Source organism: Daldinia caldariorum, assembly GCF_022478825.1.
Source record: "Daldinia caldariorum strain CBS 122874 unplaced genomic scaffold F4812scaffold_1, whole genome shotgun sequence".
Classification (NCBI taxonomy): Eukaryota; Fungi; Ascomycota; class Sordariomycetes; order Xylariales; family Hypoxylaceae; genus Daldinia; species Daldinia caldariorum.
Window position 1 is genome coordinate 636716 of NW_025953037.1, and position 11951 is coordinate 648666.

The following is an 11951-nucleotide window of genomic DNA, read 5'->3' on the forward strand; positions in this document are numbered from 1 at the left end:
AAACCCACCATACTTCTTTATTGACTCTTTTTTTTTTTTTTTTGTGTTTTATTTTAATATTTTTTCCTCCCCCCCCCCCCCCCCCCTCCCCCCCCCCCCCCCCCCCCCCCCCCCCCCCCAAGCATCCTTACTCAGCTTGTGAGCCACTCGAATAGCTTGTCTAGCATATATCCGGCCCCCCATTCTTCCATATGACTTATATCAATGGTGGGAATTAGGGGGGAGAAGGGGGACTAGACTTGTATAGCAACTTTTATCCCCACCGCCATTTCCTCCTTGTATGAACACTTTTGGCTGACGGATCCGCCCTGGCCTTTCTTTTTCCTGCCCGGGCCGCATATTCACGGCCTGGAAGGCACTTTAGCTGCCTTGAAATTGCTCTGATTTGGCACCCGCTTCGAGAGCCGAGTATCGTTCCAGGCTGTACCTGCCAATTGCCGGTGCCGGTGCTCGCCCCTGGCTAGCGCTGCACTCAAGGCGCATCGCCAATTAGTGCTCTTGAGTGCCCAGATTTTCGGTATAGAGTTGGTGTCACTTCTCGTAAGCAGAGTATACTTCTGACGGGCGTAGCTGTGATGAGTGCTACGCACAGGCAACCGGTTATTCATCTCAGCTAACACGAGAAGCTAACGCTGGGTGAGTACTAGGATATGTACAATACTAGGACACGGTAGAAGTACCTCGTACGGCCGGCACGTTAGTTGTGCCAAGTTATTTGCTGGCTATAGGTATCATTGCATGGAGCCAATGTTTAAAGTATATTCAGCGGTTACTTCCTAGGGCTGATGCATGCATGCATAATATCTGCGATCCTGTAGCCATATTTCCCGTCCAAGTCTAAATTCCTTAACGATATGCGAAGCGAGTCACAGGAGTTGCGTGGTTGGAGAACCCTATGTTGGAGAATCGGTCTTACCAACAACAGGGTTTTTAGGGTATTATCAGCCTCATGTCACCTTGTGTGCCATCGTCCGTAAAGTGTTATAACTGACATTCTATATCAACCAATCTATCAATGATACCTATAACTAAAGTCTGAATCTGTGCCGCTTTTGTGTTTCCCGAAAAGAAGACAAATCCCATGTAAACCCAAACTGGCGTGAGCCTTCATCTACTTCTCATTCCGTCCGAAACCACAAATAGGAGACAAGAGATATCTGAACTTTTGGAACTTTTAAAGACCGTGTAACCTCCACTAATCGTAACCAGAAAGGCAGTGATCCTGAAGTGTATATTCTAAAAAAAACGGAGCCTCCTGAGGAAAAAAGGAAAAAAAAGGAAAGGCGTGAAACCCTCAGCTCGGCACAGATACCTTCTCCATGGTAGCCATGCCGGTTGTGCTTTGTGCCTAGTTCGAGTATCTATTTCGGCTTCCAGGTACTGCACTCTGCGCATCGTCCATGCCCACAATCAGTGCAACGAGCATTGTATTCGAAGGAGTTATTACCCCCAGCGTCACAGTTGCACTCCGGCTTTGTTAGCTACTAACTAGTAATGGTAAAACATTGGAGAACTCACGCATTTCCAGCGCCACTCACTCGTATCGGTCGTAGTTCGTACTGGTTTTGATTTATGAGAGAAGCAAGCCGTGGTAATGTGGTCGTGGTAGTTTCTGTTCATGCCGTTTGAGCTGGCAAGGTGCTGATAGTGCGAGTTTAGAGGAGACATAATGATAATTAAGAACTGAGAGAAGTCTAGTATGAGGTGACGTATATTTGATATGACGGTTTACTGCGTATTGGTAGCTAGGAGCTTTTGCAATCAGAGGCGAGTGATGATGGTAATAAATTCTAGGCATCTAGGCGGATTTCTATCTACCTTTATATCTCATCCTCGAGACTCACAGCCCAGTACCGCAACCAAGTAGACACAAGGATGAACTTAGACAAGATTGTAGTTTCAGGAGCCATATCTGGTTGTCACGCTGATAGACGACCAGTGGCTCAGGATGTCAGCGTCGTATGACTAGGGCTCGGTCAGGGAGGCATTACGCCTATCGGGACCAGCCATGTAAGTGGTTAGGAATGGTATTTGCCTAACTAATAGACTTCCTTGTTCACAGACATCGCCATTCGATTGGGAGTACTTCCAAGCTCGACATGTGACGCACTTCCTAACGAGATAACCAGATAGATTCGGTAGGACCAGTTCCACTTCCATGAGCCATGCCCCCTTCTCGGTGGAAAATAGCATGCTGATTGATGTATCTCGTCCTCAATATTGATTGCGGACGGTCCCTTCGAGGAAACCGGCGACTCACAGACATGTCGTTCGTACAGCCACTATACGGTTTTCGGTAACCGATCCAACTACTACGCGATTATATTGGCTCCCGCTTGCTCGGTAGCCTTAACTCTCAGGTGACAGACCCAACAGCTGCACGAAAAGTGGTATTGCATAGCCGTGAGGCCTAACGCGGTCGTAGGGCTGATTCCCACGCAGCGAGCATCATCCTGAACCTGCGAGTTTCGCCGGTAGACTTATCATCTGTACGACCGCCACTATAACGCGCCGTCTACCGAAATTGGAAACCAGCTGAATCAGGCGGTCTGAAACCTGGCGTTAATATCAACGGTAACAAACGGGAGGTCCAGACGAGGCGGGGTTTACCTCGAAGCTCCTTGAGGAAAGGGGGGTTAGAAAAAAAGAGGGAGGAAAAAAAAAAGAAAAATCCTCTTGATATATTGTATATGATGTAAGCTAAAGGAATTTAACGGTGTAACTACACAGCTGAGATTCATACCCGGATATGATAAGCGGCCGCGTACGCCCCGATTGACCCCGGAACTCAGCCGGTATCTTCAGCATCTTATGACGGTTCCAAGACTCGGACGTGGGCCACATCACTTATATAGACCATTTTTTAAAAGTCCTAAAGCTTTGCTACATCACGAGAATGGAAAGCAATTTGTCCCGTCATGCGGCTCTTTAGGTATATCATGTCGTGAGACTTGGAGACGTGCAACAATTAGAGGGGTATTCGGAGATACCAGAGTTGGGGTTAACACCCCATTGGATGTAAGGTAATTTGGGAAGACAGGCCACAGCGCCCGGCTTTCCGTAATCTGGATCAACGGCCCCAAGATCTGGAAGGAGGAATTTCATACCTAGCTGGACAGCATTCCTTCCGGGAAAATCCCCGTTGAGTGACTTGTCAACTTTGACCTTTTTTTTTAACCCCCACGTTTTCAGCAGCAAACACTATTGCATATCTGATGCTGCTGATGACAAGAACGAAGGCTATGAAATGCGAAGCTGAACTTGCGTCGCCACTGGGGACAGGCCTCTAGTTGAATCTATCTAGTCTTAATCCTACTGAAATATCGATGTTTAATAGCCCTTGTTGGATGTCTTCTCAAACAGGTATGGTAGTCTCTGGTTTAGTTAGTCTAATCCTTGAAGAACTCATTAGACCGCTTTGTAAAAGCAAAAGCCAACCAAGCTTAACAGGTAACTATCTAGGTATGTACCTATTTAACTAACCTAACAAAGGCTTTAGCTACCTACCTTGTAAATATAACTTCACATAACGAGGTTAGAAATGCTTTTTTTTCTTCTTCTAAAGACTTTAACATGGTATATGTCCGAAAGTCCGAGAAAGCTAGCTTCTTCATCTCACCAATAATAACCAACTAACCTCCAAACCCTCTCTTGGCGTTTGTCCGAATTAGGAAACTTATACATGGATACGTATATGCAAGAGTCTGGGGGCTAGACGCTAAAAACACCACTCTGAAAGCACAGGCGCATAGTTCGTTATGGTTCATCCTGCTATTCAACAGCCAATCGCAAGCGAAGCCTCTGCTCTCTCTAGGGGCCGCGGCGGATGTGATAGAGCCTAAAAGCAAGCAAGGATTGACGAAAGTAAACTTTAGCGTTCGCCTAAACGCCTAAAACGGGCTTCAAGCTTCGGGCCTAGCAAGCTTTAATCAATTACGTCAGAGGCACTTTAGTTATACAAAATATTTGACCAAACGTCGCAAGTTCGCGCGCGACTACACTACAAGGCATCTCTGGTATAACTAATTATACCTACGTATATACACATTTACCTGCTTTTATATTATCTTACTATCTGGTCAAAGTCAGTTTGTTTTTTAGTTTATTTTATTATTATTTTTAATCTTCGAATTCCAAGCGTTCCTGTTTCTCTGTAGCTCATTCTTTTTGCGCGCGCTCGCCGCCGTATAGCGCGCAGCATCGCTACCTATATCCAAGTTCTGCGCGTTGGGCTAAAAAGTCGCAGTTGTCATTCTTTTTAACTCTTATCGCGGTTCCGCTGAGCGTTGCGACCATGATCGCGTTTGGAATGGCAGTGAGCTACTTGCTCTTCTCCGTTCTCCATTTCGCCCAATTTGTACTTGCCATTACTGTCTGCGGATTATACGGCGTTGACCTCTCGCGCGCGCGTTCCCAGGGCAAATACATCGATGGAAAATGGGTATGTTGGAAGACTAGTTCCGCCCCTTGCGGCAAGCTAATGTTAGATGTTTGCTTTAAGAAGTACAAAAGGCTGACGGCAGTGTCCCATCTCTTATAGGTCTACGCTGAAGTTGTGGGGGCTCTTGCTGCACTGACGGCCGTCCTTTACTTCATCCCGTTCATTTTACGGTTCGCGGCAATCACGATATGGAATTTTATCATGTTTGTCTTGTGGATAGCTCTCTTCGGTCTGTTTGGCAGCATGTATATCCACGAAGACCCGGAAGGAAATGGAGACATCCAAAGGATGAAGAACGCCGTATGGGTTAATTTGGCGAACGCAATACTATGGTTGATCGGGTTCGTTGCGAGCGCCGCTTATTGGTGGACTCACCGTGATCGTCGGAGTCGCTTTACTGGCCGTGCTCAACTGGGTCGGAATACGTCGGTTCGATCGACCACTTGGACGGCGTGATTCTATCCTATGCGGCTATTATGTTGTTTCGAGTATATTATATTGGTAGGTTCTGACGTTGACAGGGAAGATGTTGGGACGTACATGCGGTTATGGTGGTGGGAAGCATGAGTGACAGATTGACACTGAGAGAGTTACGAATACCCAAAAAGCGCGGCTTGGATTTCGGAACAATTCGTCATGGATGTAAAGTGACATAATCAAAGAGTTGGAGTCAATAGATAGTCGAGGCTCTGCGAAGTCTATGCCACGTTGCATTATAGGCCTGTAGCTCATTCGACTTTGCATATAGCCAGCATCGATAAAAAGAGGAGGTTTATATGTGCAAGTGTCGTCTAGAACGTGACATTTATTGCAACGTCCTTTAAAAGCTTGTCATCATCCACTTAAGTTAGGTATACCGCTTCAACCTATACTAGGCTCTCTTTTAGTAGTCCAGGTTCTACATAGCCTTACTGATGCGGTAGCGCTGGGGCTGTGGTTTTATGCGTGCTTGTTTCCAAGAGAAAAATAAATGGAACTAAAAAAAATTAGGTAGATATCGTGTTGGACGAATGACTTTTCTAAAGTGACTGCGTTAGGTACCTAAGGTATGTAATGCAATGCATTGATCAATATCTTACCTCTGTCATACCCGTCTATATGAGGTCTCTTACACTAGGTACTGGTGACCGGGGGATCGTGGAATGCCTGCATATCATAGGTAACTCGAGGATCCCGAGAAATGCAACAAGGGGCCACCACCACCTACGTCATATCTTATCAACTCTATTATAGAATTCTCTTTTTGTTTGTTTGACGCCAGGACGGGGATTGAACTTTGAGTCCCCCGAGTAGAACCGCGCTTAGCGCATTTAATTCTCCTCCATGCTAGTAGAAAATTCGTTGACAAAAGACCGGGGCGCCGTGAACCTCACTAGCCTGAGATCTTCGTCACGTAAACGACCATGAGAAACAATGCAGATACGTAATACCCAGGCAGTTAAATGAACTGAGAAGGTATCTCATCTTGACTAGGGGTTAGAGATTGGCAAGGATAACAACATATAGTTAGTACATACCTACACGTGTAAGAGGGCAACCAGCGTGGAGAAAAAGAAAACCAGATAGATACCTTAGCTGCTTAGGTACACTACAGCATAGACCCCGGGCGGTGATTGGGACTATGCTTTTGTCCCCGGGCATCGATCTACTATATACTTGTAGATCGACGGAGACTTACCTCTTTCCGGCATCGTCTGGTACTAATAGTAAAGGTATTGTGCCTATTGCCGAGAGGCTCAGATGCCTCGATGCTTCATGCTCAACCCGGTAAAACACACACACAAAAAAGGGCTGCAAGAAGTTGGTAGGTTGTTGAAAGGATGCATTCGTGAGTTTTTTCTTCCATGATAAGGGCTTGAATACCAAAGCCCACCGCACAGCATGTACACTCTGATGGGCTCGTCCAGCCGCCATGACCATATATTGAATTTTTACACCGTAAATTCTCAAACCTACGGAGACGCTGGTAGGCAGGCTGGCGGCCTCGAGTTTTAAATGAGCAGCCCTACCAAAACCAATAACCTACTTCAGTTACTTGTAATTCTATAGCCAAACCAATAGCAAATAATACACGAATTATATCAAAATAATTGTAAAAGTATATATTATTTATGTGATTTTCCTTATTTCTTGTTTACCTTTCTACGAATTTCTATAATTTTTTGAATTCAACATAGTCAGTCTTGTATGTGCTGTTGTTTTTGTGGGTCAACTGCTCATTTAATTTTCGCGCCTGCCAGGCAGGTAGGTAGGATGATCTCACAAGGGGGCCAGTCGAGCTGTCTGGTTGTTAGGCGTCCATACAGAAATTAGCTCGTGGCGAGAATCTAAGATGGGGTTAGGGGTTATTACCAGTGAAACTCGTAAACACTATATTTTTTTGGCTCTTCTTATATGGGTCGGGACTGAAATTCTCCCCCGTTGAATAATAGTAGAACTGATAGACAGACATATTCTGACATTATTCCAGAGAGATACGATCGTACATTATACGTACCTGCATACATAGGCTGATAGGGCATATATTATGAGTTGAGTTGAGAGTTCTCATAAGTTATGGGACTGTGTGTTTATTTTGGTACCTAAAGTCGCTCAGTTACAAGTTGCGAGTTACGAGACGGGAGGCGACTTGATGTGCAATACGCTACGGAAAACGTTGATCGCCGCATACTGGCAGACTGGCAGACTGGCAGACTGGGTAGCAATACAACCTACTATCAGACTATCCAGCTTCCAGGGCCTAAGGTAAAGTGCGAATTCGGGACCCCGGTCGCGTCTCGTCCTCAGACGAGCTATGACATAGATCTGATGAGGTTAGTAGAAAGGTGTGGTGCCTATGGTGAAGCCGGAGGAGACTGATGCCGTTTTTGTGCGTGGAAATCCTACACGCTAGCCGATATGAACCCTCTCGGCCGGTATAGAATAATCGGAGGAAGTGGTGGTCTGGAAGGTAGTCTGGAGGGTACCTACAGGCCGACGCCAAGGTATGATTGATGTGGGTGGGATGCGTTGATGGCCTTGATGGTTAGCAAGGCTCGTACGATATCCGGCCTCATCTGGAGGTTGGATGATCGTCAAGAATTACCCGTTACGTACGAGGATACATTAATGTTAGTTCGACCTGTCGGCACATTATTGAATCGTTGGTTGATTCACATCGAACACCTTAAGGAGGAGAGGCGTAGGCGATCGTGGACAAGGCTGTAAATCTTATTAATTTCCTCTTTTCTTTTCCCTTCTTTTTTTGAAACTTTTTATTTTTATTTTTTTACTGTGCCAATATGTTGCAGCGGGGCGGAAATGCCAACCTTGATAGGGCTACCCAATGAGCAACAACCATCACATAAAAATCCACTTCGATACAAAACTGTCACCATGTACATTGTATATCTACCTAGGTACCCAGGTACTTCTTTCAAAAGGTGAGTGCCCAGAGTGGAGTACCTGTCCGGCCTGTTTACCTTTTACTCTAACCTACGACTTTACACTACCAGGAAAGTCGAAGGATCCTTACAAAAACTTATAGGCTCTACATACCTACCTACGCAGAATGGCGTCAAAAAAGATGCCCCATCCCAAACCCAAATACAATTATACTACTACAACTTCAATTAAATGTAAAAAAGTCAATTCTAAGTCAATTTAATATTAAAAATTATTATAAGATAGCTTTAGTATTATTCTGCAAGTTTACAATATATTAAATTAATATGTTATGTTGCTAAAGCGTTATTAGCAATGAAAATAAGAGTATGTTTTGGAATATTAGGTACTGGCTAGGGGGGCATCTTTTTTGACGCGATTCTGCTACGCAATACTACATAGCAACTACCTAAGCTAAGTGTATGCACCATGTAACGGAATTACCAAATTAGGCACCTACCTCATATACCCAATCATCTTCTCACTCGGGGTTTAAGAGGAAATAAAACCGTAAATTGTCCCCAGACCTACGAAGTAGGGAAACTGCAACTTTTTACCAATCACAACGGCTCATCACCGGTGCTCTACACCTTTAATCGTTCTCCCGTACCTAACGCCACACTACCGTCTTTGGTAGTCATCATCTTCTTAAGAATAAGGGATAATTACTAAGGATAGGGATAAGGGTAAGGGTAAGAATATTACTGCGGCAACGATGAGCAACCTGTGAATTTTATACACACCACAAGGTACAGTACTAAGGCTTATTCCTTCGGATGGCTTTGCGACGGACTAAAAGATACTTGGAGAACACTAGAGTCGTCATATTGTCAGAGGAAATGCTAGGCAATTCCGACATCCCGAAGATTTATTACGACCGTTTCTACTTCTACATGATACAAAGTATTTTTTCAGCAATATTTCAGCAATACTTCCATATCAGGGGATTTGGGAGTTTATCTCTTTTGGAGAGGTGTGTCTGGGTCTGGGTAGGTAGCGTCGACATCTGCAGACCTTACCATCTACCACACACATCGCACACACCACTCACTCAAACACTATCACGTTTACTTTGCATCTCCACCACTGGTTAAACACCTGCTCTCTTTTGAACGACAATAACCTCTACCCGACCGAGAAGATTTGCTTCACATCATATGCCAACGGCAACCCGTCTTCCCCTCAGATAGAAAGGTAGTAAAAGGTAGCCAGGACTCAGAACCAGCAGGGAGGGAGCGGGTCTCTTCATACATACCTACCTTACATTCATCTATTCATTCATTCTTCCATCCCCTCCATCCACCCTACCATATTATCAAATTGCGAGTGGATACGCCGGATACTTTTATACCTTTTTATACACACCTACTACACACCTACCACTTACAACCACTTACATAGTACTGCGCGTTACGCACTATCATCTATCCAGCCCGCCGCGGGTCCGGAAGGCGATCCCCTTTTGAGACCAAATCACGTTTTCATAGTAGCGCACTCCAATTTACCTGCAGTTTTACCTATAGAAGCATAAGGTATCAACGTCTCAGGTTGGACACAAGCCCGCCGACATTTCTTGCCAAGGTAAGACATCTGACAAACCTCATCCCCTCTTCAATTCATTGTATTGTTATGTTTGTTTGGTACTTGAACAAGCATCCCATCGACCCGCCGTTTATTGGGTAGCACGACTTCTGCATCATTTCGAAGCGCGAAGCACGTCGTCATATGAGAGGAAGCCGATCAAACCACAAAGGAGCTCTATTGGTGTATGCAACGAGTGGAAATCTCCACCGGTCCGTTAGACATATAAGGTTATTTGAACGACGAACTTTAGTCTTAACAAAAAGTCTAACATGCTATACTTCCCGGCTTACCTATCTTGAATCTGCTTACCCGCCTCTGACTGGTCGTGCTGACTGAGAGACCTGGCCCATTAGATTTTCCGATTTCTATACATATCCGGAAGGCTACTTAAAGCTGCAGGGCTGGATTACCTATCAGCTGCGGCTTAAAAGGTATTGACGATAACATGGCAGGCTTCAGTCGTTCGTTTAAGCCATCTTCGTATCTTTCTTCTATGAAAAGACGACCACCTCCACCTCCAAGAAATATGTCAAGCTCCTCCGAAGCATCGCCGCTCTCATCACCCGACATTCGGCAAGACGATATTATCTTCTCTACGAGACCCTCACCGAGAATCTCACCAGAATCGTCAATGGATAATCCATCGCATAAGCAATCCGGAGCTTCTCCAAAGCTAAGACCGAGTAGCGGTATGTTAATATTTTAATATTTTATCTTTATATTTTCATAATTCCTATAATTCCCACCTGATTTTCCTCCTAGGCCCCGGAATGCCGGGTCTGCGGTGAAGATTACCATTTTCCGACGTGGGACCGCCAGCGGGAGACGGTGGTTGGATGGGCCCTGCAAGCCACTAAGGTTAAGGCTTCTCCAACTCTTTCTCCACTATATAAAACCCCTAAAGCGGGTAGGCTGGCAGGGCAGGGCAGGGCGGGGTGCATTTCAAGGATACCCTTTTCTTCTATTCTACTAGTTTCTTCAGCTGGGTATCAGTTAGGTATCACTACCTAGCGTTTCCGTTGGGGTCTTCGTTTGAAACGCCCATTCTATGCGCCCCTCTCCCACTTGTCTTTGAAAGTTCTGGTTACACGCGTGCTTTGTTAAACTGCGTCATACCTGGGCTATTAGGTACTGAACAAGTCTTGTAACTGATTTAGGAAAAAAAGACCCGATTCTCTTCGACGGTCTTATATCAACGCCTGCAAGAACCAGACCGATTGCTATTGAGTTACCTGCTACAAAGAAAGTTAATAGTGCTCCTGTTTACACTCCACCCGCACCGCTTTCAGCTCGTGGTGATCTTCCTGGGTACGTTTCTCGAGTTGGACACAATGCACATGGATTCGTTTAGCAGCCTAACCATCCTTACCTTTTTGTAGTGGTTATTTCCCCTTACACGAAGACCAAGCTCGTGTCTACCGCCCTCACCCCTTTCAGATTGAGACTTCCCAAGCCCGTATGAAATCCATCGAATGTGCAAGCCAGTCAGACTTCCCTGGCCCCGACAAAGGCACTTCCTTTAAAGCACCGACGGGAGGAGCTATGTATTCTACCACGGCCCCCAAAGCTATCATGCCAGAACGATCTACGATGCTCGCGCCACCTGGTGCTACGAGCATGCCAGAACCCGACTTCGATTCCAGGTCCAATACCCCTGTTGCTAGCTACATACCAACAGGGACTACGGACAGCCCTCTACCTATGGGCAAGTATTATCCTTCCAACTATGTGAAAAGAAAAGAAGAAAAGAGAAGTCGGCAGCAAAGCCGACCACCGACGTCGGCTCCCTTGCCCCCGATGGTGTCTAAGTCGGAGTCACTTGTACCTACCATCAGAGATTCTTCCGCGATGGGTCATTCGCGGAATGAGTCCGATGCGAAACGTAGATTACAGCAATACCAACGCGATATGATTGCCCAAGCGACGCTTGCTCTTAATGGTGGAAATGTCAGCGCGGCGACGTTAAACTCATTGAGGACGATCGGGTTTACAAGCATGCCCGGGCCGGGTAAGCCGAGATTGGCACCTTTGGGATCTCCGGGGCCTGTAACGCCTATGGAACTTGAAAATTCGCAAGAAGGTTATTTGGGGGCGGGGGGAGCTGCCAATATCCAAGTTGAAGAGATCGCCCGGGCTATCAGAGCTGAAGAGGAGCGCAAAAGACGAGAGGGTACGACATCGCCAACTGTTGAGCTGGGTCCCAGTACGTTTTAAGCCTTCCCGCCTGGCTGGGCGTATAATAAACAGGATACGCCGCCCTTATCGCGTTTACCAGGATGGGGGGTTATGATGATCAGTTTCATGCAGCGACGTTGTTTCTTTTATCATTGGAACTTTCGGCTCTCCAAGCAGATATCCCGTCGTGCGAGTCTTTTTTTATTTTTTCAACAGCCTGAATCCCGGCATGTCGTACCTACAAACAAGGGGGGAAGGTCTCCTGTTTTGGGTATCAATGATACCACTCTTTCAGTACTATGTTCAAGAATTGCATTGCGCGGTCTGG

At 45.8% G+C, this 11951-nt stretch overlaps 3 protein-coding genes across 3 annotated transcripts; 2 read left to right on the plus strand and 1 right to left on the minus strand.

The window, feature by feature from the left end:
- Positions 1-1015: 1015 nt before the first annotated feature.
- F4812DRAFT_408317 (uncharacterized protein) lies at positions 1016-1766 on the minus strand. Its single transcript, XM_047932357.1, has 2 exons — positions 1519-1766; positions 1016-1466 (listed from the first exon to the last, which is right to left on the minus strand). Exons 1-2 carry the CDS (start codon positions 1666-1668, stop codon positions 1362-1364), a joined length of 255 nt encoding a protein of 84 aa, XP_047794617.1. The 5' UTR covers positions 1669-1766; the 3' UTR covers positions 1016-1361.
- Positions 1767-3900: 2134 nt separating this feature from the next.
- F4812DRAFT_408321 (uncharacterized protein) lies at positions 3901-5493 on the plus strand. Its single transcript, XM_047932358.1, has 2 exons — positions 3901-4441; positions 4541-5493. The coding sequence occupies exons 1-2, from the start codon at positions 4295-4297 to the stop codon at positions 4895-4897; spliced, it is 504 nt and encodes a 167-aa protein (XP_047794618.1). The 5' UTR covers positions 3901-4294; the 3' UTR covers positions 4898-5493.
- A 4400-nt stretch (positions 5494-9893) lies between these two features.
- Positions 9894-11662, plus strand: F4812DRAFT_448947 (uncharacterized protein; the record flags this gene model as incomplete). The annotated part of the gene is made up of 3 exons (XM_047935916.1): positions 9894-10137; positions 10606-10756; positions 10828-11662. 3 exons carry the CDS (start codon positions 9894-9896, stop codon positions 11660-11662), a joined length of 1230 nt encoding a protein of 409 aa, XP_047794619.1.
- Between the last annotated feature and the right edge of the window lie 289 nt (positions 11663-11951).

Coding starts and splice junctions, on each gene's coding strand:
- F4812DRAFT_408321 (XM_047932358.1), top strand. CDS start 4,295: ATGATCGCGTTTGGAATGGCAGTGAGCTACTTGCTCTTCTCCGTTCTC. Junction 4,442..4,540: donor AATACATCGATGGAAAATGG/GTATGTTGGAAG, acceptor CATCTCTTATAG/GTCTACGCTGAAGTTGTGGG.
- F4812DRAFT_408317 (XM_047932357.1), bottom strand. CDS start 1,668: ATGTCTCCTCTAAACTCGCACTATCAGCACCTTGCCAGCTCAAACGGC. Junction 1,467..1,518: donor GTGAGTGGCGCTGGAAATGC/GTGAGTTCTCCA, acceptor ACAAAGCCGGAG/TGCAACTGTGACGCTGGGGG.